General features: G+C 49.4%; 1 protein-coding gene and 1 long non-coding RNA gene across 2 annotated transcripts in view; both read left to right on the top strand.

Annotated features, from left to right (window-relative positions):
* Window positions 1-20318, top strand: part of LOC310666296 — a 55168-nt gene that overhangs the window by 24293 nt on the left and 10557 nt on the right. The window lies entirely within an intron of this gene.
* Window positions 2346-18858, top strand: ENSA (endosulfine alpha). The gene is made up of 3 exons (XM_083416888.1): window positions 2346-2661; window positions 11792-11920; window positions 14179-18858. Exons 1-3 carry the CDS (start codon window positions 2599-2601, stop codon window positions 14347-14349), a joined length of 363 nt encoding a protein of 120 aa, XP_083273014.1. The 5' UTR covers window positions 2346-2598; the 3' UTR covers window positions 14350-18858.

Raw genomic sequence — 20318 nt, 5'->3', positions numbered from 1 at the left:
TCCCGGACTGTCCATGGGCCGGATTGAGAAGGCGATTGGGCCGGATCCAGCCCCCAGGCCTTAGTTTGCCTACCCCTGGATTATGCTTTATGTACATATTCTTATATTTCATTCTTCCCTGAATAACTGAAGGCTTGAGAAATCTTGAGCTTGGCTGTGGGTAGTGGCGTAATTTCTGGTCTCCCTTTTGCCCTGAACAATAATAGGTAAGTGTTGCATGGAGGATGGATCATTAAGCTTGGAGTGATGTCTCTCTTCTCATTCCCCACCTGGCTGAAATGCTTGAACAGGATGGCAAAGCGGCCCCTGTGCCGGCGAGAAAGTGTCCCTCGTTTTACTTTGTAGAGTAAAATGCAGCCGGAGTATGTTCCAAGGCCGCTTCTTCATGGGGCTGTCAGTCTGAAGATATTGACAAAAACTTATTTCTTTTCTAAGACAAATCAAAGGCAGCAGAGCCAGCGATTAAATGCAGAAATATGGGGGAGATAAAGATGGCAAAGTGGGTGTCTCTCTGAGGAGGGAGTTATGCTCAGAGGATAAGCACTCTGCATACATGCTCAGAGGCATTTTGGCCTAAGGTCAGGGGGATGGAGACTAGTCTGATGGGCACTCTGCACATGCATCAGAGGCATCTTGACGTCTAATAATAATAATAATAATAATAATAATTTATTTATACCCCGCCCATCTGGCTGTGTTTCCCCAGCCACTCTGGGCGGCTTCCAACAGAATATTAAAATACAATAACCTATTAAACATTAAAAGCTTCCCTAAGCAGGGCTGCCTTCAGATGTCTTCTAAAAGTCTGGTAGTTGTTGTTCTCTTTGACATCTGATGGGATTGCGTTCCACAGGGCAGGTGCCACTACTGAGAAGGCCCTCGGCGCTGGACCGCAGTGTCCAGGCAGAATGATGGGGGTGGAGACGCTCCTTCAGGTATACTGGGCCGAGGCCGTTTCGGGCTTTCAAGGTCAGCACCAACACTTTGAATTGTGCTCCGAAACGTCCTGGGAGCCAATGTAGGTCTTTCAAGACCGGTGTTATGTGGTCCTGGCGGCTGCTCCCAGTCACCAGTCTAGCTGCCACATTCTGGATTAGTTGCAGTTTCCGGGTCACCTTCAAAGGTAGCCCCACATAGAGTGCATTGCAGTAGTCCAAGCAGGAGATAACCAGAGCATGCACCACTCTGGCGAGACAGTCTGTGGGCAGGGAGGGTCTCATCCTGCGTACCAGATGGAGCTGGTAGCTAGCCGCCCTGGACACATTTACTTTTAGCACATTTATATACATTCAACAGCATTGGGGGGGGGGGGGGGGATCCTGCCCTATAGCAGCTGCCAAGCGGCAGAGGAACATTTGCCCAGTACTAGTCTTGTACTCAATACTCAAACCAGTATTGAGGCATGAAACCACTGCAAAACATTGTCCCCAACCCACAGGATACCACGGTCAAGCATAGCAAAAGATGCTGAGGAACAAAGGGATCCTACAAGGCTGTACTCCCCTTGTCCTTCTCCCAATAAAAGTAATCTATAAGGGAAACCAAAGGAGATAATATCCTAAAACTGGACCTTGTCAGGCTAGAACGGGCCAAGATAATCGGTCTCATTGAAGGGTGTCTGCAGCTGAACTGCCACCACCTGCTTTAAGCAAAACAAATCACAATTCCTGGTTTGGACCGAACACTAAACTAAGGATTGTGGCTTGTTTGGTCTGTGCATTTAGCTCGGAGGTCATTGTTAAATCTCCTTCTGATGGGAACATGATCTCTAGATGCTCACAGAGGCACCTGGAGTCCTGAGGTTATTCCAACAAACTCGACCTACTCAGAGGACAAGCCCTCTGCACACCCTCAGATCCACTTTGGCCTGAGCTCTTTTTATTTTTTAAACCACTAATTCTGCTGCCTGGAAAAGAACACTCTGCACGGGCTCAGAGGCACCTTGACCCGATGTAAGGCACTCTGTAAATTCTAAGTAGCGTTTGGCCAAGAAGTATTTTTTTAACTAGCACTCTGCACATGCACAGAGAGATTTTGTCAGGGGGGGAAAATCTCGTCCTTCGGTGCAGGCGAATAAACACTCTGCGCATGCTCAGGCACCTCTTTCCTCAGGCGCCCGTTGGTTTTCCAATCCACTCTTACGATTTGATTGGCTCGCTTGCCAATTGATCCCTCCCGAGGTCATAACTGGCTGCTCCCTCATTGGCCCTACGAGCCCCTTCGCTTATTTCTATTGGCTACAGAAGATGCCCGTCTAATTCGAACGTCTCGCCTCCCGCTCGTTTCCCCCCCTCCCTTTTCTTTCGGCTGTCCTGTCACTCGTCGGACAAAGCCGCACCCGATTGGTCGGCTGAGACGCCGCCCGCCACCTGGGACTCGGCTCCTGATTGGGCCGGTGGTCCGCCGCTCACGTAAGAGCGGGGGATGGGGCGGGGCCAATCTTTAGAAAGGGGGCGGTGGAGGCGGCGGCCATTTTGGCTCTGCTGTGGAAGAGACGGGAGAGAGCGGCGAAGAGGGCGCCGGAGCAGGAGCGCCGGCCTCGCCTGGCCCCAGCGCCTCACCGTCTCGCCCGCCTGCCTCTAAGCCCAAGGCCCCGTCATGTCTGACACGCTTGGCGGCGGCGGCGACGCCCGTTCTGACGAGACGGGCGAGGAGAAACAGGTGAGGTCGGGGAGGGGGAGCGAGGGAGAGCTCTGTCTCTGGTGTGTGGGTCTGAGTCCTGATTGGTCCGCTGGCTCTCGAAGCGGCTTCCGATTGGTCTTTCCCGAGCAGTGCTCGGCGCTCATTGGTTGGCGCCTTCCAGGCAGGTGCCCTTTCCGGTATTGGAGGCCGTTGGAACCATAGAGATTCATTCTGAACTTCCGGCTTTTTTCAGCAACACCCCCCACCACCTGGATTCTCTCTCGTTTTGGCATCTCGGGGGTTAAAAAGCCACTATTTTTAATTATGCATTAAAAAAGGCATAGTTGACATTGGAAAGGGAAGAGGGGATTTGTCCGTTGCTGGGAGCGCGTTCCCGTTAAGTCGACCAAAATGTCACAAAACTGTGCAAGCTTTTGGGTTTCCCAGAGCTCTTCGTGAGCGTGCAAGCTTTTGTGAATTGCAGGACTCTTCCTATGGCTCTCCCGCTGAGATTTGAGGGGCTTCGCTTGCACGCTATTTTGTAACATTTTGGCTGGCCTTGTTGTTTAGTCGTTTAGTCGTGTCCGCCTCTTTGTGACCCCCTGGACCAGAGCACGCCAGGCCCTCCTGTCTTCCACTGCCTCCAGCAGTTTGGTCAAACTCATGCTGGTAGCTTCGAGAACACTGTCCCACCATCTCGTCCTCTGTCATCCCCTTCTCCTTGCGCCCTCCATCTTTCCCAACATCAGGGTCTTTTCCAGGGAGTCTTCTCTTCTTGGCTGGCCTACTAAAAGTAAATGGAGACACGGGTGGCGCTGTGGGTTAAACCACAAAGCCTAGGACTTGCCAATCAGAAGGTCGGCGATTCAAATCCGCGCGACGGGGTGAGCTCCCTTTGCTCAGTCCCTGCTCCTGCCAACCTAGCAGTTTGAAAGCACGAAGTGCGAGTAGATAAACAGGTACCACTCCGGCGGGAAGGTAAAGGGCGTTTCCGTGCGCTGCTCTGGTTCGCCAGAAGCGGCTTAGTCATGCTGGCCACATGACCCAGAAGCTGTACACCGGCTCCCTCAGCCAGTAAAGCGAGATGAGCGCTGCAACCCCAGAGTCGGCCACGACTGTACATAATGGTCAGGGGTCCCTTTACCTTTACTAAAAGTAATGTTCACATGTGAGTAAGGAGCTCAGGAAAACTTTTGATGCTCTGTTTAGCTTGGCATTGCCCTAAATATGCATTTTGACTGATTTTACATTTGAGTGGAAATCTAGTTCCATTTGAAACCAGAAGAACATAAGGGGAACCTTGCTGCATCAGGCTGAGGACCCATCTAGTCCAGCATCCCCTTCCTACATTGGTTAACCAAATGCCTGTTACGGGATACCCACAAGCAGGGCTTGGGCACAAGAGCAGCTCTCTCTCCTCTCCCATGGTTCCCAGGAACTCGTCTTCATAAGCATTGCTGCATCTGAGTGAAGGCAGACCCTTGCCATCATGGCTAGTAGCCACTAATATAGCCTTATCTTCCATAAGTTTCACTAAGGACCAGGATGGTGAGTGACCAGAAGAAATTCTTAGCTCTACATCTTGAAAAACGGGAATTGGTCCAGCTCTTAAAGTAGAGAATCATGGGGTACAGATTCCATGCTCTTGAACTTGGATTATTGAGGGGGGACATATTTGAGCTAGGAACTGAAGAAGCGGAACAACTATAAAGTCGGTTTTCAACCTTAGATCCTAGGAAACTGTGCGATACCCATTGGCAGACATGCTTCCTGTGAATTTCTGTTACAACTGACCAATCTTACTAGGACTGTGTTGCACGGCTACTGTGCCAATGCACATGGAATGGCGAGGCTTGTGGGACCTGTCACTCATCATAGAACAGGAGTGGGAAACATCCAGGTATTCTCAGAACACAGCCCCCATCATCCCTGCCAATTGACCATGTTGGCTGCTGGGAGTTGGAGTTCAAAACATCTGCAAGATGTCAGGTTGAGAGAGGCTGCCCCATATGCTTTTAAGACTGGGGCCTGGACAATTCAAAATCCCATTCAGCCTTGAAGCTCACTGAGTGACCTTGGACCAGTCCCTTTCTTTCAGCCTAACTTAGTTCACAGGTCTGTTTAGGATGAAATGGGGAGAGGAGGACCATGTAGACACCTTGTACGCCTTGGAGGAGAAAGGGTGGCATAGAAGTACAGTCAATAAATAAATAGCTGGTGGAGCTCAGATAAAATCAGCCCTTCATATTTCCAGACAAGATTTCTCTCCTCCCCTTGCTCAAAATAATGTGGTTTCAAAATTAGCAAAGAGAACATAAAAGTTCTGGGTATATCAGGAAGTAGGGCCACTACACATCTGGATTTTCCCCGCCATTACTGGGATTTCATAGGCGGAATTTCCAATCGGGAACAATAATAAGATCAAATCCTTTGTGGTTCCAAGACAGTACATTTTCTGATATTTTACAGAGGATATTTACATGCAGGAACATGTCAGGGGAAGGGTAACAAAGTTGGCATGGGACTTGGAGATCAAAATCCTATGAGGACATGTAGAGGTGGAGTGGTTGGCCACGTTTAGCCTGGAGAATGCACCATTGAGAAACGCTACGGTAGCCATTTTCAAGCATTTAAAGGGACAAGTCCTAGAAGGTGCAGCAAATTCATGTTCTGTTGCTCCAGGAAGTTGGTATCCCAGCAGGTTGAGAAAGGGGTTTTGAATGAACAAAGTACTTCCTGGTGGAATAAGCTGTTCGATGGCAGATCAGTTTGCTTCAGACATTGGTAGGCTCTTACTCATTGGTGACTTATTTAGATGCTGGGTGACCATCTATTAGGGCTATTACTGAGGGCTGCTTCCAATACAGCTGCATCATTCAGAGTCCAAGACCATTGATCTGGGATGGCCTGCAATGTCTAATGTGCCTGGCCGTCACCCACCAAGGTCTGTGGCAGAAATTTTTAACTAACAGCCCTGTGAGCTGGAGATTCAACCTGGGCTCTAGGTCCCTCTTTCTGCTTGTCACAGTTGGAGGTAGGATGCTGGGGCTCAGACAAGCAGCTTGTCTGAGAGTATGCAAAGGAGTCTCTTGACAAAGCTGGAACAAGTCACCCATTTGAACCTGGCCCCTCTCATTTTCAGCCGAGGACCCCTTTTCATCCTTATGCAGTTAATTGGGATTTCTGCCTCCAAAGCCAGCCAGCCAGAGCTGAAGGGTGTGTGTGATCTCCCACCTGATGGGGCACATCAAGCTTGGGTTACTGGTTGCCCCAAATAAACGGCTCAGGACTGGTGTCTCTGCCAAGCTCAGATTGGCATGGGGGAAAGCCTTAGCAGAGCGACAGAATTTTAGGAAGCAAGAATCACCGGTGGGGCATCCAGTTTGGCATCACCCAGATAAGTGATGTCTGTTGATCTCTGTTGACATGACTTTGCAGGGCACTGCAAACATAATTGGGTTGGCTTGGGTGAGATCTAGGTTGTGTCACACTTGGTTTGTGTGTTGCTGCTTTTTGAAGAAGAACAATATTTATCAAGCTGAGGGTCTTGATGCTGTAAAGGTAAAGGACCCCCGACAGTTAAGTCCAGTCGTGAATGACTCTGGGGTTGCGGCACTCATCTCACTTTACTGGCCGAGGGAGCCGACGTTTGTCCACAGTTTTTCCAGGTCGTGTGGCCAGCATGACTACGCCACTTCTGGCAAAACCAGAGCAGCACATGGAAACGCCATTTGCCTTCCCCCCGGAGTGGTACCTATTTATCTACTTGCACGTTTTGGGGTGCTTTCAAACTGCTAGGTTGGCAGGAGCAGGGACAGAGCAACAGGAGCTCACCTTGTTGCAGGGATTTGAACCGCTGACCTTCCGTTCAGCAAGCCCTAGGCTCTGTGGTTTAGACCACAGCGCCACCCTTGTCCCCTTGATCCTGTACCTTCCTCTTAATTGTGATGGGATTTTTGAGTTCGTGGAGAAGCTTGAAAAAGTCCCAAGTTCTTCTCCTGAAGACATCCCACAAGGCAGTGGAGGTTTAGGATCAGAGTTTTCCTTCTAGATGGACTCCCTCCCCAGGCTGATGAGCCGCACCTGCCCCTCACTTCCCTCTACAGCGCAAGCAGAAACCGGCTTCTTGGCATTCGGACCCACTATTGGTCTTGCTGGCTAAGTCTTTCAGAGCCTGTCTTCACATGCAGGGGAAGCCCGAACTCACAGAGGGTTTGAGACCCATCGGCTCCCCTCACCTCACCTGGTTTAGCTGGGCAGTTGAAGTTGCTTCCTGGGGTGTGGCCTCTGTCACATGCCGACAGCTTTTTGGAGCCATAGGTGAGCTGAGTGCAGGGTGGGGACCGCCAAAGGTGAACAACCTACCCCAGAAGGAACATGTGTCCCCCAGCCAGAGGTACTGCCCCTCCCCTAGCACAACTGTTCTTGTACTGTCTTTTATGTTATTATTATTGTTATTACAGTGGATGCTCAGGCTGCGAACGTGATCTGTGTGGGATGCGCGTTCTCAACCTGCAGCGTTTGCAACGCGTGGGTTGCAATTCGGTACTTCTGCGCATGTGCAAAGCTCAGTTTAGCGCTTCTGCGCATGTGCGACTGCCGAAATCCGGAAGTAACCCGTTCCGGTACTTCCGGGTTTTGGCAGTCTGCAACCCGAAAAAACGCAACCTGAAGCGGACGCAACATGAGGTATGACTGTACTACTGTATTAATTTATTTTTCTATTTACACAATAACATCATTACCAACTCTCCCTGCAGCACACAGACAGCATTAAAGAAAAGTGCATTGGAAACAGGACTTGGAGTGATACTGTGTTCTTATGTTTTTTAAAAAAGAGAATCTTTTGTCAGCTTGAATCTGAGTCACAGAAGCTGCAATCCAAAGAGCAGAATTAGCTGCAGATTTATTTATAATGCATCTATACAAGCCGCTACACCCAGTTCAAAAGTGGGAAAGGCAGCAGCCCTGCCCTGGAGGCTTAATACTGAATGCTGCGCTGACGCACATCGCCCCCCCCCCCCCGAGCGGAGGATCGCGCTTGCTGCGCTGACATAACAGTACCAAAAGCCATTCTCCCTCATCCCACATAATTCCTCCACACAAGTATTATTTTCACCCCTTGTTTTGCCTTTCCTGAGTCATCCACTTATTGTGAACGCTGCCCACAGAATCTGCTCTTAGCTACCGCCTGGCAATTTAACCATTCAAGCGTTCTGTCTTTCCCAGATACGGAGTGTTTGCTTCCTCCTAATGCACAAGATAAAGAGGCTTTTTTTTAAAAAAAAAAAACCCCATAGTACAGAGCATTCATAGAATCATAAAACTGTAGAGTTGGAAGCAGCCCCCATGTGGAGAAATTATAGTTAATAATCCCTGATGGATGGTCATCTAGCCTCTGCTTAAAAACCTCCAATGAAGGTAAGTTTTTCATCTTCCCAGGCAGTCCACTCTGCTGTCAAGCAGCTCTGTCAGAAAATGATTCCTGCAGAGAGATAATTCACATATTTCATGATGGGCTTAAAAAAACAACAACAAATAGCTGTGAAGGCCCATCACTATTGGCTGAAATGCTGTGATGTCATGGAGTGCATCTGTCAGGCACAGGATATTGACATGCCATGAGGAGAGCAAAATGTCATTTTGCTGAGGCCGGGTGGGCGCAGTGGAGAAATAGGAGTTCCTTAAAAGCTAGGAGGAACAAAGTAAATAAAAGAAAGGTGTGCAGCTGTTGACTTGAGAGAGGAAGGTTAAGTAAGGCAGGTGCCTGAGGAAAAGAGTGAGAGCAAGGCATGTAAAGGTAGGGTGGAGGAAGAGCCAAGCACAGGCCCCAGACCCAGGAGGAGCTGTTGGTGGAAAGCTGTATAAACAGGGAAATGGGTGTGTTGAACTTACATATGCATTAGTCTTGAGGGATAGACCTCTTGGCTGTGAGTTTTCTTGTTCGGACATTAAAATGATGAACTAAAACCTTGCCAACAAAGGTCCGTATAGTTAAAGCTCTGGTTTTCCTAGTAGTGATGTATGGAAGTGAAAGCTGGACCATAAAGAAGGCTGATCACAGAAGAATTGCTTTTGAATTCTGGTGCTGGAGGAGACTCTGGAGAGTCCCATGGACTGCAAGAAGATCAAACCGATCCATTCTGAAGGAAATCAGCCCTGAGTGCTCACTGGAAGGACAGATCCTGAAGCTGAGGCTCCAAGACTTTGGCCACCTCCTGAGAAGAGAAGACTCCCTGGAAAAGACCCTGATGTTGGGAAAGATGGAGGGCACAAGGAGAAGGGGATGGCAGAGGACGAGATGTTGGGACAGTGTTCTCAAAGCTGCCAGCATGAGTTTGACCAAACTGCGGGAGGCAGTGGAAGACAGGAGCGCCTGGCGTGCTCTGGTCCAGGGGGTCACGAAGAGTCAGACACAACTAAACGACTAAACAACAACAAAGCACCACAAAAGCAGGACTTCTGACCCTGCCTGCTCAGTGAGGGTTTAATGGCCGGTGATGGGATCTGAACTCTGATCCAGTGCTCCTTCCAGTGATCTCTGCTAGGAAGTGTGTGTCAGGAGAGCCTGAGGTGTCCTTCCAAAGTTTTGCTGAGCTCTGACATTCAAGTGTGGTTTTCCAACTTGGCGGCAGAGGCCCTAGAGCTGAGCTCAGCAGCTTCCAGCGCCGGGTGTGGAGGCTCCCAGCAAAGAGAGAAGGGAACTCTGCCTGCAGACTTCTTCCCATGAGGATGAGCAAGAAAATGACTGGGATGAAAGCATGGGACCTCTCAGAAATGCTTCTTAAGCAGTAAATAACAAGTGAGCACCTTGAGGACTAGAAACTTGGGTTGATTTGTTTTTCAACAGGTTCTTCTTCCCTCAAAAAACCACACACCTGGCCTTGTTGTGTTGCAGTGATGTAATATCTGTTGCCAAGGTTTGTGGATCCCACCTCCCTTGCATCAGTCATTCGGGAGGTTGGTCTAGAATCATAGAATAGTAGAGTTGGAAGGGACCCCAAGGGTCATCTAGTCCAACCCCCTGCAATGCAGGAATCTCAGCGAAAGCATCCATGACAGGTGGCCATTCAACCTCTGCTTAAAAACCTCCAAGGAAGATCTAGATGTGTCTCTCCCAGTTCTGCGTTTCAGTGGTCGTGGAAGGCGCGGGGAGCCCTCATCTCACACCTTCCAGCCCAAATCTATGGGGAAATTGATATTTAGCCGCACTGCAATTGCCGGCTTGCCTCACACATCTCTAGCTTAGCAGTTATGGCTGGCTTCTTTCCAAGCGGAACGGCTTTTAGCCTGCTGGCCAAGAAACCTGGGTCTCCCCGACCCCAGTGTGGTGTAGTGGTTAAGAGTGATGGACTCGTAATCTGGTGAACCGGGTTCGCGTCTCCGCTCCTCCACCTGCAGCTGCTGGGTGACCTTGGGCCAGTCACACTTCTCTCAGCCCCACTCACCTCTCAGAGTGCTTGTTGTGGGGGAGGAAGGGAAAGGAGAATGTGAGCCGCTTTGAGACTCCTGAAGGGGAGTGAAAGGTGGGATATCAAATCCAAACTCTTCTTCTTCTTCTTCCTTGGTTTACAGACCTGGCTTGTACCGTCTCCTCCTTGGGTCAATAAGAGAGCTGGGGTGTAACTTCTCTTTTTCCCTTTTAGACCGTGCAGTTGTGATTTATTTCCATCCCAAAGCCTCCTGACAGGTAGCAGCAGATTTCCCAAAAGTGTTCCCTCCCTTCCCCCTCCCCCTCCCAATTAAAACTGAGGCTCAGTGGCGTGTCTTTTCCTAAAGGTGTTAGAACGAGCTGGGTTTACGGGACAAGGGCAGCGGCATTCGGGAGCATGGCTGCCCTCTGGCACATGCTGGTCTGAAAATAGTCGGATGTTCCAGATGGTGCCCGTGACTCAACAAAGGGCATCCTGGCCTGGAGGTTTATAATGGAACAGGGACTCAGCAGAAGTCAATAAAAGCTGAACCTGCCTCTCGCCCCATCTCTCTTTCGTGCTTGCTCATATCCCCGGCACACACAGTCTCCCTCTCTCTCTCTCTCTCTCTCTCTCTCTCTCTCTCTTCCTTTAATGGAGCAAAGCAAAAACTAGCATTGCCCCAATGTTACTCCTTTATATCCTGGCATTGTTACTGTCAATCAGATTTCTTACCTGCATGAGATCCCAGGTCGAGTCGTAACCATTTAAATATATATTAAAACAATTAAAATTAAATGTATGCCCCACTTTCCTTGAAAGGCGGTCAGGGTTACATGACAATTTTGACAATGTAGATGCCACTTGGATTAAAGCAAAACTCTTAAGGGGTCCACAGCACAGATTAATACACCTTAGCTAAACTACAAATACTGTTGTTGCTATTGTAGTAATAATAGTAAGGGTGTTCTATATATGCTGTTGTTTTGTGTTGTTTTGTTATGTCATTGTGAAATCGTTTTTGCGCTGTTTGCTTTTTGAAATGCATTCGTTTTCTTGTGGTAAGCCACTTTGAACATGACTTTTTGTTTGTGTGAGAAATAAAATGAATGAATGAAGGAGGTGGGGGTTAAGTTAACTTAACTCAAAGGAAGAAAATCTCAGCCACTTAGAAGAGCCACATTTTTCCTTGCAATGACCCTGTTAGCTAGGTTAGGCTGAAAGGGCGTGACTGGCCCCAAGGTGAACTTCAAGGCAGGGCAAGGATTTGGAACAAGCTCTATATAAGCCCCAGGGCCCTGCTCTCCTGCTGCAACTGGCCCCAGGATGATTCCTATCCTTGGCAAGCGTTGGGGGGCACCCATCTTTGGGACCAGCTGGACTCCCAAATCAAATGTAACTGCTCTGAGAAATGATTCGGCATTGAGACAAGGGGAGTTATGCATCTTTATGCAAATAATCAGCAGGAGAAACATGCATTCTCTTCCCCGTCTGCAAGAGAAGCTGGTTTGCCGATTGGAAACGTCTGCTCTTCCCAGCGCACACCTCTCCTTGCCCAAGCAAATAGTCCCCTTTCCCTTGTTCACCTTTCACAGGCACAGGTGTGAATGGTGGTTCGTCCCAACCTGGAGTCCCCACTTCAAAAGCGCACTTTTTGCTTTCTAGGGAAGCGCTGCTCACAGTCAGAATGGAGCCAAATCAGTTCTGTTTGCTCAAACGGCCGGGTTTCATTTCTTGCGGGTTTTTCTTTCTTTCAGGACTCGCAGGAGAAGGAAGCGGTCATCCCCGAGAGAGCGGAGGAGGCGAAACTCAAAGCCAAATACCCCAGTTTAGGACTCCAGAAACCCGGCGGCTCCGACTTCCTAATGAAAAGACTCCAGAAGGGGGTATGTGTGCCGAGAGGGAGAGAGTTCAATTCTGACAGCTTACAGCAGGGCTGCAAAGGGGCAGTGGGCTAATAATAATAATAATAATAATAATTTATTTATACCCCACCCTCCCCAGCCAAGATCAGGCTCATGATGGCTAACAACCAATAATAAAACCAAGTTGATTAAAATACAATTTAAAAAACAAGATTAAAATAAAACATTAGGATGCAGCCTCTTCACAGGAGTAGAAAACAAAAAGAAAGAGGGGGAGGGAATCAAACTGATTCCAAGCCAAAGGCCAGGCAGAAAACTCTGCCTGCGGAAAGAAATCAGATCCCGCAGGGCCCTGGTCTCATGAGACAGAGCATTCCACCAGGCCGGAGCCAGTGTTGAGAAGGCCCTGGCTCTGGTTGAGGCTAATCTAACTTTCTTTGGGCCCGGAACCTCTAGGGTGTTGCTATTTATGGATCTTGAGGCTCTCTGGGGCAGACCGGGAGAGGCGGTCCCTTAGGTACGAAGGTCCTTTTGTGGGAAGCCTCATGATAAAGTCCTTCACGCGGTGCATATTTAGACTGTGGAACTCTCTCCCACAGGAGATAGCGGAAGCCACCAGCTTGGGTGCCTTTAAAAGGAAATTGAACAGGTGCTTGGAGGATAAGGCTATCAATGGCCATTAGCCACAGTGGCTCTGCTTCCACTCTTTGAAGGCCTTAGGACTTTTGAACACCAGTTGCTGGAAACCGCTGGAAGGGGAGAGGGCTCTTTTGGTCGGGTCCTGCTTGGAGGCTTCCCATGGGGGTGGTGCTCTCCAGGGTTGTAAAGACTGCAGAGAGAATAATTGGGTGCACTCTTCCCACCTTGGATCAAATCTATGCTTCCAGGTGCCATAAGAAAGTGGCAGAGATAGCGCAGGATAGTGCGCACCCCGGAAATGATCTCTTTCAGCTTCTGCCTTCTGGAAGAAGGTCCAGGGTTATAAAGACCAGGACTAGCCGCCTGAGAAACATTTTCTATCCAAATGCACTTTATGTGGGTATATTGTATTCCGTAAGGGACGTGGGTGGCGCTGTGGGTAAAAGCCTCAGCGCCTAGGGCTTGCCGATCGAAAGGTCGGCGGTTCGAATCCCCGCAGCGGGGTGCGCTCCCGCTGTTCGGTCCCAGCGCCTGCCAACCTAGCAGTTCGAAAGCACCCCTGGGTGCAAGTAGATAAATAGGGACCGCTTACTAGTGGGAAGGTAAACGGCGTTTCCGTGTGCGGCTCTGGCTCGCCAGAGCAGCGATGTCACGCTGGCCACGTGACCCGGAAGTGTCTTCGGACAGCGCTGGCCCTTGGCCTCTTTGAGTGAGATGGGCGCACAACCCTAGAGTCTGTCAAGACTGGCCCGTACGGGCAGGGGTACCTTTACCTTTACCTTATTGTATTCCGTTATGGGGTATCAGAGTTTTTAGGGGCTGACCAGGCGGGGATAGCAGGCTAGTGGGTTTTTGAATGTCTGGTGTAGATTTTTTCAATTTCGTTGTTCTGTATGGGACAATGACAATAAAGATTATCGTATTGTATCTGGTTGGCCGCTTGGAGAAGAGGATGCTCAGCTAGATGGGCCATTGACCAGGTCCAGCAGAACCTCTTCTTAGGTTTGGCTCAGTCCTGAACTCTCAGCATATTGCTGACCTCTCCTCTCAGTAATAATAATGATAATAATGATAAATTATTTATACCCCGCCCATCTGTCTGGGTTTCCCCAGCCACTCTGGGTGGCTCCCAACAGAATATTAGTAATAACAATAGCGATAATAGATCAAACATTAAAAGCTTCCCTAAACAGGGCTGCCTTCAGATGCCTTCTAAAAGTCAGATAGTTGTTTATTTCCTTGACATCTGATGGGAGGGCGTTCCACAGGGCAGGCGCCACCACCGAGAAGGCCCTCTGCCTGGTTCCCTGTAACTCCGCTTCTTGCAATGAGGGAACCGCCAGAAGGCCCTCGGTGCTGGACCTCAATGTCCGGGCAGAATGATGGGGTGGAGACGCTCCTTCAGATATACAGGACCGAGGCTGTTTAGGGCTTTAAAGGTCAGCACCAGAACTTTGAATTGTGCTCGGAAACGTACTGGGAGCCAATGTAGGTCTTTCAGGACTGGTGTTATATGGTCTTGGTGGCCGCCCCCAGTCACCAGTCTAGCTGCCGCATTCTGGATTAGTTGTAGTTTCCGGGTCACCTTCAAAGGTAGCCCCAGATTCTAAACATGCACATTTGTCTCTCCCGCCTTTCAGCAAAAGTACTTTGACTCGGGGGATTACAACATGGCGAAGGCCAAGATCAAGAACAAGCAGCTGCCAACCGCAGGGACCGACAAGAACTTGGTGACGGGAGACCACATCCCAACGCCGCAAGATCTCCCGCAGAGGAAATCCTCCCTCGTGACCAGCAAGCTGGCAGGGTAACCTGCGCTCCTCCGCCTCCCGATGAGTTTTCTTCTTTTTTTTTTTCCTTTTGGGGTTTTTTTGATTTATTTTTATTATGTATATTTTTTTTTGGTCAGATGGATTGAACTTTGCTGTATCATAAGGCTGGGATAATGCAGGACTCGTTTTAGCCGTCAGAAATATTTATACAAATCCCAAACCAGGAGCCTGGCACGTGGACGCGGTTTATTCTTTGCAGTTCTGATCTGATGTCCTTTCCTCCCCGCCCTCCTTTCTCTTGATGGGCACTGAAAACAGGTTCTTAAATTTCGCTCACCCGCCAGATGAGTTGAGAACCTAACTTTCAAGTGGGGTGTGTCCTGCCGGGCCAAAGCTAGATTTTTCTATAGCTGCTGTTGTTTGTTCCTGCGACGCTGCGGAAGGCCAGTGGAATAGCAGCAGCCCCACCTGTGAGTTTCCCCCCGCTGTGAACTCTGAAAGCGAGATCCGGAACTGCCAGTGGCGTCGGAGAAAGCCTAAGAGCAGGATCATTATTAAGAATAACACTAAGCGTTTTTATATAACATGCCCGGGTGCACACAGCCATTGTGGCAACAGCCCTATGAAGGTAGTCCAGGATGCTTGCCCTTGCGGCCGAGAGAGACAAGTTTGCTTTAGGTCACTTTGGGAGCTCTTTACAGGGGTGAGATTAGAAATGGGGGCTGCTTGAGACAGGGCCCAGGTTCTTGAACCTCATCGCTATGCCAGCTCTCGTAAGAAGAGCCCTGCTGATTTTTAGATCAAGGATTCAGCTAGTTCCGCATGTTGTTTCCCTCTGGGGTCTAAAGCATCATGGCTCCAGTGTTCTGAGCCCAACACCTGGCACGTCCGAGGGTTCCATTCATCATCCCTCCTAGCAGGGGCTGATGGGAATTGTAGTCCAAGACATCTAGAGAGGGCTCTAGGTTGGGGAAGGGCTGGTTTCATTTTTTGTTTCATTTCAATATCTTCTAAGCTAAGATGGCAAAAGCTTGATGGACTTTGGTCCGTGACCTTGTGGGTGAGCTAGGCTGCTCAAAGTGTCCATGCAGAGGGTTTTGGTGGACGCTGTGTCTCTTTGGCAAACTGAGGAGGGGCAGGAAGCAGGCCTCTGCTCACAGAGCTCCATATCCCACCCCAAAGGCCGCCTGAGCCGACTTTTGGCCCAATGTGGCTTTTAAGGGGTAGACGGTCCGTTATCAACTTACAGAGGATTCGGGGTGCTGTGTTCGTTTCAAAGCAGAGTTTTGAAAAGTGTTTTTGTCAGACCAACTTTAGGCAGGTGTAAAGACTGTGGAGAGTTTTAAGTTTCACACGGCTCTTCAGCAAACAGGCAGGCTGCCACTGTCGCACCGGCCGGCATCTAGCTTTTCCTCGAGGGCCCTTTGACAGAGTGGCCGCGGGTGGCTCAAAGTCCCAGCACCCCACTCCCCAAATGGCTGTGTTTCCCTCGTGGATTTTTTAAAAACCACAACATGAAATTCTGTGCCAATGGAAGCAGAGGGTCGGTTATCTGAATCAGTTGAGGACATTGTAGGGGCCACAGAGATGTTTGCTGCTTCTCAGTCCTGATTATTGAGAAGGAGAGATCTCAGCCGATCCGGCAGCGCTCAACTTCTGACATTGGAGCAAAATATATTGCCCATGTCCTTTGGAGGCTTAAAGACTAGGACCTTGGCTTAGTTTGTAAACGGGTGCTGAAATCCTTGACCTACAGAGATTCCCTCTCCATCGCTGCCCTCTACCAAACTGCAAGGTATTCTGTTCACAGGGTGTGATGCTGCCTTGTTTGGAAGTGACCTTGATTCCAGTGTTGTTCTTGACAACTTTTAACTCTTCCCCCCCCAAAAAAAGCGTTTAGAAAATGGACACAAATCCATCCCCAATGCAGTCGGTGAGCATAAATAAAATAACTTTTATGTCTAAGGAAAGCAGGTCGGATTTCTATTTGAGAAAAGAGAATTGGTAAGAGAATCATGATCACTATAACAGAAATCTTTTAGCTTTGAATTCAAGCATCTGGGTCTGGGGTGACAAATCTGAGGGTTTTATTTGGCAGTGGCCATTTGGTTCCACAGACATCAATATACCTCGATGCTCAGCTCTGTTTGAACCTCCCAGGGTCTCGTTGTGTGAAAAACCTTTTCCTTAAAAAATATTGAGCTGAGTTCTGCCATTCAGCACCTCCAATCCCTTGACTCCCCCCCCCAAAAAATTAATTGGATTTTCAAATTAACAAAATTCAGTGCCTTAAGTGGGATGAGCTACGGCCAAGTTAGCTTGACCTTAAGAGTTGGCTCAGCTTCTGGCGGATTTCGAAATGAAATATCTCATCCGTTAGTTGATTTCCCACTGTCGCCCACTCTAAATCTCTGGTTTCCCACCCCCTCAAAAAATTAGGATTTTATTGCCTCTTCATGTTTAGGACATCCTTTGCCAAATAGGCCTTCCAGATGCGTCAGACTGCAAATCCCATCAGCCCCAGCCAGCACAGCCTCATGGGAGTTGTAGTCCAAAACTGCCAGAGGGCAGCAGGTTGAGGACAGCTGGGTCAGGGAAAGCAATCCTGTAGCAAGGAGCAAGTTTTTCCCGATGGCTGCCCTTGAGGCTTCTGGAAAAATACTGCACACAGCAACTGGCAGAGCTGATCCTCTAAAAGAAAAAAAAAGCACAAAAGATTAATTTGCTGCTGCTGGAAAGATTTAAAAACAAAATCTAGCATCTTGCCTCTGCCCCACCCATCCGTGTGGGTCCTCGCAGCCTACAACAGAGTTTGTAATAATTAATTTGGCTCCATTTGTTACAGGGCTGTGAGGGCGAATGAGAAAGTAAAAAATGGCGGCAGGGGGAATCTCTGTCCTGGCTACTGTCCTGGGCTCTTTGCCTTTTGATGACACCCGAGAAAGTTTTCTGCAGTTTGCATAGAACGAGACCCCCACCTGTTAAATGTACTGCCTTCTCGAGTTGACAGCGCTTTGGTGGGGCAAGAAAAACGCAGCAGAGTGTTTTTGTGAAGCCTCTTCCCCCTGTGACCTCTGGCAATCTCGTCCTGCCTCATTTCTGGGCTTGAGGGATTTCACCAAGCATTCCTTGCTAGCAATGCTGATCCTGTGGTCTTAGAAGGCTAGAAACTTCGGGAAAGCTGGAAGTCCCCGGAAGCCCTGCTCTGCTGCCAACGCCTGAAATCCACGCTGCTCTGCATGTTGAGCTGCCTGGTCCTCTGCTTCACCGCCGAACTGGCGACGAGATCCCAGAACCTCTGCAAGCCTGCATTTAAAAACATTTTTTTACCATGGTGCATCTCCTGGAGAAAACACATCCCACTACCCTGTCTCTGCTCCCAGGAGTTTTCTCCCTGCACTTCTGACACAGGAATGTGCCACTACTCCCATCTTTTGTCGTCCTCTGCCTCTGTCATTCTGGGCTGAGAAGAGAATTTGGGGCCGTCAGATGGGTTGGAGTAAAGACAATAGGAGGAAGGGGCAATGTAAAAATTAAAATGGATGGCTTCACGTATTATTATTTTAAAAAATTGAGCGGTGGCCATCTGAGTGTCTCTCTCTGTGTGTCTTTTCCAAGAGGAGCTGGCAGACCGAGGCGGCAGAGACTGGGCAAAATACCTGACGAATGATCTGACCGGTTGGACCTCCGACTTCCGCTCACTGTCCCGCCAGTTGATGCTTCGGGGTTACAGGCCCAGCGGGGGAAACAAAGCCCACCTTGATTTGAGTCGGCACCAGCTCAAAATTGTCACAGTTGTCAGATGAGTGCAGAAAAAGGTGTCATCGCCAAGGCTTCGCTGGCTAGAAAGCCTGTGGGGTGTGCCTACCTTGGCACAAGCTGGTCAGTGAGGACGGAGGACACTCAGGAGTGAGTTAGGCTCGTTTCCTCCGTGTTCAGGTATCTGTGAAGCCGCTGCCCCTTCCTTTCTGCTGCCCGCTATGCCCACTCCCTGGGTGGTGGGACTGAAACGGCAGGGCTTTTCAGAGCGGCTTGTGTTTGGCGGTGGGCTGTATTTGGAGGCAGACTCTGTTTCCTTCCCTTGTGCCCTTTCAAAAGACTTCTCCCCTCAAAGTTCGCTTCCGTTTCCCCCAGATGAACTACCGTACAGCAGGGGTGACTTAACACCCTCTTTTGGGGCTCGAGGGCCATTTGAGAGCCGTCGGGGGGCCGCAGGCCGGTGGCGATGGAAGGGCGTGCGGCCACTACACACCCTAGAGCATGCTTGCAAACGGGCAGCGGTGGTAAATTGAGCTGGGGGCTGACTGTCCAAATCTGGCTCTTGGGCCATATCTGGCCTACAGGCTGACAGTTCACAACATGGATATATTTCTAGCCTCCGGTTCCTATACTCCCCCCCCCCCTCCCGCCTCCCAGCCATACTGTAAATAGATGTGAATCATATATATATAAATATATATATATATACATACATATATATATATAATTTTTTTACATCATCTTCATCTCTATCTTCTGGTGTTTGCTTTTTTTCTAAAAAAATAAAAATAGTCAAAAAGACGCATTCTAAAAAACACGCAAGAAGCGCACCACCCCACATCTGTCGCACATCACTGGCCTGCCTGTCTGCCGTTCCACTGAGGCCTCGGGTGCAGCCAGGATTTTGGAGTTTTGAAGCTGCCGCTTCTTGTAGTGGTGGGTGGGGGAGGTGATGGGGAGGGGGTGTTGGCGCCCTCCTTTCGTCCGGATCCTGTTGGGCAATTGCAGATGACTGTGTTGTTGTTGATGATGATGTAGAAAGAGGAAGGAAGGGAGAGTTGGGTGCGAAAGAATTAAAGAGAAATAAAGTAACCCTTGTCTCGACCCGTAGGTTTGAAGTTTGTGCTCTCTTAAAAGTACCTAAAAAGGACTTTGAAATGCCGTCCGGCTCGTGTCGACGTGGACTTTTTGATTTCTGGTTCTTTCCTGCGATGGCTGCAGCATTCGCTTCCATGGCATCCCAAACTTCGTTCTGTTAAGTTACTTAGGTTTCCCTGCTCACAGTTCACAGTTTTAGGCAGCTAAGTTTCCGACAGGTAGTCTCTCTGGTCCCTACCTGGAGATTGAACTGGGACCTTCTGCTTTGTCCCTGAGCCACAGCTCTTCCTTTAAAGGGGGAGTATTTCTTTATTTGGGACGTGGGTGGCGCTGTGGGTTAAACCACTGAGCCTCTTGGGCTTGCCGATCAGAAGGTCGGCGGTTCGAATCCCCGAGACGGAGTGAGCTTCCGTTGCTCAGTCCCTGGTCCTGCCAACCTAGCAGTTCGAAAGCACGTCAAAGTGCGAGTAGATAAATAGGTACCACTCTGGCAGGAAGGTAAACGGCGTTTCCGTGCGCTGCTCTGGTTCGCCAGAAGCGGCTTAGTCCTGCTGGCCACATGACCCGGAAGCTGTATGCCGGTTCCCTCGGCCAATAAAGCGAGATGAGCGCCGCAACCCCAGAGTCGGTCACGACTGGACCTAATGGTCAGGGGTCCCTTTACCTTTACCTTTTTATTTCCTTTTTAAATTTCTGCACCACCCTTTCTTCGAAGATCACAGGGCAGTTAAAAATTAAAAACGCTAGTCCTCATGTTCTGAAGAAAGCTGTTGACTTAAGATAGGAACATAGGAAGCAGTTGCGGATTGCAATTGCAATGGATTAGTTATCAGCTCCCTCCTACTGAGTTGGGGGCATTGGTCCATCTAGCTGGTCTACGCTGACTGGCAGCAGTGGCCTTCCAGGGTTTTGGCTGGCGGTCTCTCCCAGCCCTATCGGGAGGACAGAAGAAGGATCTAAGAAACCTTGGTGGATCAGGCCAAAGGAGACTTGCCCTCTTCTCACCAAGGCCAAATTTCTTTAAGAACCTAGAGATTTAGATAGACTGCCTCTGGACCTGGAGGTTCCATATGTACAGCAGAAGAGACCCATAGCTGGATCAGGCAAAAGCTAAGGACACACACACCCCAGCCATTCTAAAGTATGGATTA

The sequence above is a fragment of the Podarcis tiliguerta genome (genome assembly GCF_965153285.1).
Source record: "Podarcis tiliguerta genome assembly, chromosome: 16".
In the NCBI taxonomy this organism is placed as follows: domain Eukaryota; kingdom Metazoa; phylum Chordata; class Lepidosauria; order Squamata; family Lacertidae; genus Podarcis; species Podarcis tiliguerta.
Note: the sequence above shows the minus strand (reverse complement) of the source record. Positions and strands in the feature narration are given on the sequence as shown.